This window comes from Empidonax traillii, unplaced genomic scaffold (genome assembly GCF_003031625.1).
Source record: "Empidonax traillii isolate 1590-97213 ecotype Southwest subspecies unplaced genomic scaffold, ASM303162v1 scaffold687:size894609, whole genome shotgun sequence".
Taxonomy (NCBI): Eukaryota; Metazoa; Chordata; class Aves; order Passeriformes; family Tyrannidae; genus Empidonax; species Empidonax traillii.
In genome coordinates, this window is record NW_020955880.1 from 387,745 (window position 1) to 394,473 (window position 6,729).

The window sequence follows — 6,729 nt, forward strand, 5'->3', positions numbered from 1 at the left end:
CCCCACAGGTTTCAAGATGCATTTAAATGTAAAAACTTCCAAGTTTACTTTAAACCCTTACCCCTGTAATGCATATCAGTTGCAACTATATCATGAGTTTGAAGTCACAGGAACAAATAGTTCTCATGAGCTGTTTAAATAAAGCACACAGTTTAAGATGCTGCTTTGATTTTTTTTTTTGGAAATGCAAAATCTCTTGTTGGAAAATATAAGATATGAGGGGTTTGTTTCAGAAAGGTTCTAGGTTTAAATGTACATGTGATGCACAGTCTTGTTCTGAGATGTTGTTGATATTACAGGACAGATTTTACCTGGGAAACAGGTGGCTACAGGCATTTGGGAGAAAAGAGTTTAATTTTTAAATTTTTTCTTAATTAAAAACCAATTTTCACTAACATGTCTAGAGCATATCATGAGTGGAAAATTATCTTCAAGCATGCAGAGGTATGTCCAAAGACATCCAAACTCAGGTTTAATTCTGGGAATCCACAAGCAGGGGTTTCTACATTGAATACTGCTCCCTGGGGTCCATCAGCACTACTCATGCAAGATACCCTATTTTGGTAGGTTTCCCCATATAATTTGCTCTGATTGTGTCTGTTCTGCAGACACCACTGTAGATGTAACTCACCTCAAATGAGCTCCTCCAGGTCTGGTGCAGGCGCTTGGAGTCTGACAGAGGCCAAGTTACCCCGTGCTTGGCCAGAAATTGTAAGTTGTTCAAACTCGGTGTGGCTGGAGCTGATCCACTCCCTCCGCCTGAGCTCACACTGAGGTTCTGCCCAGCTCCCAGGGCAGCCCCTCAAACTGCTCTGGTCTGTGTAGATGTGAGTCCAGTGTGTTTGGCATCTACTGATGGGGCTCTATGATTTACAAGCAAATCACAAAGTTCGTCAGAAGTCACAGAGGAGCACAGGACTTAAGATTGACTTTTTTTTTTTTTTCCAGTACAAGACATTTTATTGTAAAATTTGATGCTGCATAGGGTAAATAGCAAGCTATTTTACTGCAGATGAAGATGGATTTTGACACTGGTTGTTTGCTCAAGTATCAGATTTACTGCTTCAGGTATCTCCACCCGAGCAAGTTCTTTGTGGAGGGCTCTGCGAAACTCCCTTTGCTGGCCCTGGAGAGAGGCTGGTTCATAAGACCTGTTTGAGACATCCACTATGGACTGAGTGCAAGCTCAGGGGGACTATGTTAGCTGACTGCATGGCAGAGCTCTACTTTGACCCGGAGAATCTCATCCCAAGTGTGTGCTAGTGAACCACCTAGTCTGTAACAAGCTCCTCTGCATGGCAGAGGGGACAGTCTGTGTCTGCAGCCCCTCACAGAGCCCCTAAGTGTGGTAGTGAAGGAGAGATGAGATCTCCTCTTCCTGCTGAGCAGACTGGCACATACTGTGCCAAAGCTGGGCTACCAACCCACTGCTGCCATGGCCATATCTGAATGAATAAATCTTGAGCAAACAGCCAATAACAAAATCTGATTTTCGTTTGTTAGTCACACTGTGTACCTTGAAGGAGAGGCTGGTTTCTAGTGGTGAGCAACTGGTTGTGCCGGTCACTCCAGGGCGATAAAACTCGAGTTTTGAATAGCTGTGAGCACTGAGGTGTGTGCTCCAGGCGGTGCTCAGATACGGATGTTTGCCAAGGGATAAGTGCCCCTCTGGTGTGTGACTGCTCATTGGATGGGACAGTTGCATAAAGAACCCCGGACTCAGACCAGTCTCCGTCCTCCGAGAGAGTCCCGACTGTGCCTGTTCAGGAGAAAGCCGGACTCCAGCAACAACATGTCTCAGCTGGAAACTGCCATGGGAATGATCATAGCTGTCTTTGACAAGTATGCAAGGACTGACGGCAACAGGCAAACCCTCAGCAAAGCAGAGCTAAAGACACTCCTGGAAAAAGAGTTCCCAAATTTCCTCGCGGTAAGAGAACAGCATCGTTTCCGTGTAGCAGGTGCAAGAGCTGCCTGCAGGCACAGTTTTTAGTACATTATCAGGGAAATTACGTACAGAAATATGCAATGGCTTGTAGGAAAATGTGAAATAAAAAAGAGGTCTTGAACATCTTGAACTGATTCTAATATTTAGGACCATTTCCTGTTTGCTAAATTAATCACTCGAGTTATCAGGACAATGGCTTTGAAGTAGATTGAATTTCAATTTCAGAATTCACCTACTACTTCTGTTTATCACTGGATTTATCAGCTCATGTCACAACTGCTGTGAAGGTGGTTGTGTTGCCAGCAGTTGAAGATCTTGATTGCAGATGGGGAATCTCTCTAAATATTTATACACTTACCTTCTCCAGGTATTTAAACTACATACAGAGTATGCTCATCAGAATGATGCATTAACCAGAACAACAGATGAACTCAGAGCAGAGTGTTTGGCATTTGTCTTTAGTAGCAAAAGAAAGACCTGAAAATACATTTTACAACATAGATTTGTATGTAATCATCAGGTGCATTTAAGTAGGTATTCAAGATATCTAATATGTTATAGTAAAAGTTTTCGCCGCCAGGGAGACAAAATGCTTTCCATTTTCGATTGTTTTGTATTTGCTTCCCTTCACTACTTTTCATGGTCTTATTCTTTCCACATCAGAGTAATGTTTCTCTGTCGGTACATTTATTGTTCTTAATGGCAAAAGTCTAGAACCAAGTGGTCCATGTGTGGCTCCCACTTTTTGTATCCAGAATAATTCAGGGTTTTTTAATAACTATTTCTGGGCACTGCAGCCAGGGTACTTGACACAGTTTAGTATCTTTACATGCAAGTTGTATGAATTCACCGCATGAAATCCATGCCTGATGTATCTAGTGAAACAGAGATGCAATATTCAGAATGAGGACCTGGGTGGCTCAGGGGGAATAGATTAAAATGTTCCTGAAAAAGCTGTATCAAACAGATCAGTGCTTGTGACCCAGCAGCATCACAGAAGTGTCCAGCTCCCGAGCCCAGAGCTGGGTGTTACCTGTAGCACTCCCAGGCAAAGAGAAACAAAGTCAACAACAAAACCACAGTTCTAAGAGGGCATGGAAATCCCCCAGACACTCAAGATTTGGTCTAAACAGAGTTGGGGAGACACTGCACCAGATCCCTGCCAAATGGGATGATGCTCAAAGGTCTCTCCAATGTTTACTGGCCAGGCACCACTTTTTCCAGTTGCCCACAGCTACTTTTAGTGGCTCTACTTATTTCCAGCAACTGCTGGAAGAACTGGAATTCTCCAGGAGATAATTAGCTGGATGTCCTCTTATGTTCCAGTTTCCATCTTCCTTCCCTGCTTTACCTATTCTAAAAAAAAAAAAAATAGCACTTTTATGGCAGAATATCAAATAAATTTAAACCAACAATGTCCTGCTTTGCTGCCGTCCTGCCAGACAGAAAACTGCAACAAAGAATCATGGGCCATAAGTATGACTTCAGGAAAAAACTTTTACCTGCATCTTCCTGCAATTTATATCCATATTTTTTTATTTGCAAGAAATTCTGGGAAACAGTGTTTTTAAAATACTCATGTATACTTTTGGCCTTAGAACTCATTATAACTGACACAGCTCACAACTGTCTGGAAAGGTCTTGAATCAGTCAGGGGCAGAAATACCACAGGACTGAAGGAAGTTATAAAATGAGTTTCAAAAAAACAATTCCCACTTGTGCATTTCAGAAGTAATTCAGAGGCTAAAAGTAGCTCATATATTTCACTTATAAAATTAAAACTCACTTTAATTTATAAAATAAAAAGGAATAAAAACTTCCAGACATAATAATCAGTCAAATTTAGAGAACTATTCAATTTTTAGTGATTTTAAAGGTGCATATATTTAAAGTGAAAAATGAAATTACAGAATGAGAAATTTAGTTAATTAGAACACAATCAATAAATGCCTTCAGATTTAAATAAAGGTAGCAAATATTTTAAACTCGTAGAAATTTTCCAAAATTTTATATAATTTCTTTCTAGTATAATATCAGATTTATTTTTTTTTATCTTCAACAAAGTCCTCAGGGTTGTTTCTCAGGTTAGATAGGTAGGTCTGTACTGCCATCCGCTGTTTATTTTTAGAACTGCGCTTTCTAAAATCCCTGGAGATAATCACTTCCAGGGCTCAGGCCAAAAAGCCCTCCTTTTAGCTACTTTATCAAATACCTTTTCATTTTCTTTTTTTTTTTTTTTTAGTATATTTTGGCAAAATAAAAAACAAACATCGAAAACCACAAAACTTAGGTTATTCTGCTGTTTTTGCTGCAGTAGTTCAAGCTCAGCATTCCCCCGGTTTCAGCCACCAGCTCCTGTGGCAGGACTTGAAGGACTTTTTGAGGCTGTTTGTACCTTTTCCGGGTTGCAGGTACTCAGTGAAGCTTAAATTCGACATTTGCCCCAGGAAAGCATCACTTCACAAAACCACAAACCGCCTGAGCTCAGCCGAGCCTCTCCAGGGGGGCGGGTGGGGAACGCTCGGCATTTCATTCATCTGGGTCACGTCCTCAGGGCTTTGTGTCACACAGCTTTAATCACGATGAATGCGGTTTTAAATGTAGAAAACATGTTTCTCCACGACTGCAGCTCTCAGGTGTAATAAACCCAGGGAGCACACGGTTCCCTGTGCAGGGGATGGGAAGACTTGAGACTGCGCCTGTGCCTTGAAGATGATGGGGCTCATGCCTGGAACTCATGGCTCTATACCCGGAGATATAATGCACAAAACAAGCAAAGAGAAGGGGAAAAAAAAGGTCTCACTAGCAGAAAACATGATAACCTGACGTTCTGGGTAGGCTGATGGCAGGGCTGCAGGTGGGAGCCTTTACACCTCCAGCACACGTCCACCTCCAGGCTACTCCATCATGATTCCCAACAGAAAGGTACCATGTGTCTAAGCTGGCACCAGCCTCATGCTCCATGGGTGCCTCTCCCCACCTCAGCAAGGGCCCAGAGCCCCACCAGGGACCTTGTTTGGGGTGTGGGTAGAGATGCTGTTGCATTAGGGTTTTGTCTCCTCTCACTTCAACCTGCTCTTTTCTTTTGCAGTCAGGGAAGGACAAGGATGCTATTGATAGAGTCTTCAAGAACCTGGATGAAAATGGAGATTCCCAAGTGGACTTCAAAGAATTTGTCCTCTTTGTGGCAGCTCTGACTTGCTGCTGTCATAAATATTTCGAGCAGAATGCAGCCAAATAGTTGTCAAATTGCTCACAGAAGCTGTCTTTGCCTGTGCTCCATATGCTAGTGGTATGGATCCCTTCACTCCTTCCATGTACTGCCATGAAGTTTGCAAGCATGCTGGGCTGTAAAAATAAACTCCACTGTGCTTAACTTCCCTGTCCTGAATGTTAATTCCTCCTCATTTGTGGAACAGCCTGGGTTTAGTGGCTCCCACTAACTCATATGGAGTAGTTTCTTTCTTTCTTTGCTTCTTAAAATTCTATTCTTAGCCAAAAGGCTCAATATTCATCCCAGTGCAGAGGTTGCACAAGGGTAAATGCTGCTGGAGCCTTGGATCAGCTGGAGGCTGCTTTTATACATCAGCATCTCTGGGATGCAGCCACCAAGCGTCTGCTGACAGATTGCAGCCCCAACCACACCCGTGCCAGCACAGCTGTGCAGGAGTGTACACCTCCCTTCCTGGTGCTGCCTTCCAGCCTGTTGGTACCCTCAGCTGCGTGGTGGTTGCAGGGCTGCCTCGTGGGCTCCTTCTTTCTTAAAACAACAAAACAAAGCCAAACACCCCTGTTTTTGCAGCCTGGAGAATGCTGTGCATTTTTGTGTGCTGGTGAACCATCTCATCCAGCTCTTATAGATTTACTTCCTACGACGCCATAAGACTTTTTATACGAATGTATTGACATTGCTTTACTCTTGTCAGTGTAGGTAGGGTTGTATAGTACAACCACTTTATTTTAAATAAATTTAAATATCCTCCCAAATAGTGTGCCATATTACTTTTGCCTGAAGCAAGACTAATGTCAGCAATTATTGTTTCTTTATCTGAAAAATGTCTGTGTAGAGAACTGTAAGAGTTTGCTTTCAGAGGAACAGGCAACAGGCATCAGCTGGAACTCTGTAGCTGGAACAAGACTGATTCAGTCTGTATTTTGAAGCACTTTGCAGGTGAGCATCCCAGTGCAAAATGCAAAAACATCAAATTTAGTTTCTTTATCTCCAGAACAGTCCTGTTTGGTGCTATTCCTATCCTATACCAAAAGCCAAGTCTTTCCCTGTCCTACTGCACATGCTGTGCAGGTAGAGGTGCCGCAACACCCTGTGCAGCCACACTCTGGTTTTGTGCAAAAACATTTTCCTCTTCCTGCTGGGGCCTGGTACAATATGCTGACTGACAAAGTTGCGTGCCTGGAACAAGAGCTCAGTTTCACTGTGCTTCCTGAACCTGAAGTTAAGCCACAGCTTTGACCTTTTCATAACCCTGTATAAACATACGTATGTTTATTTATCTTTTGGGGAACTAGTTCGGAAAAGTTTGGACTTATTAACTTATTTCAGCCTGTTTGAAACATTACAGGTGCCATCTCATCTAGCTTACTCTGGTTCTTTAGTTCAGCTCTATCAACTAAACACCACTTAAAACTTCATTCCTAATACCAAGGGCCCAGCGTCCCAATACACATTAATGGATGTGACTGCTGGCTGCTTTGGGAAAGGCTCTGCTGTTGCTGTTGGGTGAGATCAAGCATCCATGATCCACAGGCTGGGCTGCCCTTGG

The 6,729-nt window shown here is 42.8% G+C and overlaps 1 protein-coding gene across 1 annotated transcript; it reads left to right on the top strand.

Annotated features, from left to right (window-relative positions):
• Window positions 1–1,615: 1,615 nt before the first annotated feature.
• S100P (S100 calcium binding protein P) lies at window positions 1,616–5,324 on the top strand. The gene is made up of 2 exons (XM_027899748.1): window positions 1,616–1,930; window positions 5,040–5,324. Exons 1-2 carry the CDS (start codon window positions 1,691–1,693, stop codon window positions 5,187–5,189), a joined length of 390 nt encoding a protein of 129 aa, XP_027755549.1. The 5' UTR covers window positions 1,616–1,690; the 3' UTR covers window positions 5,190–5,324.
• The last annotated feature ends 1,405 nt before the right edge of the window (window positions 5,325–6,729 follow it).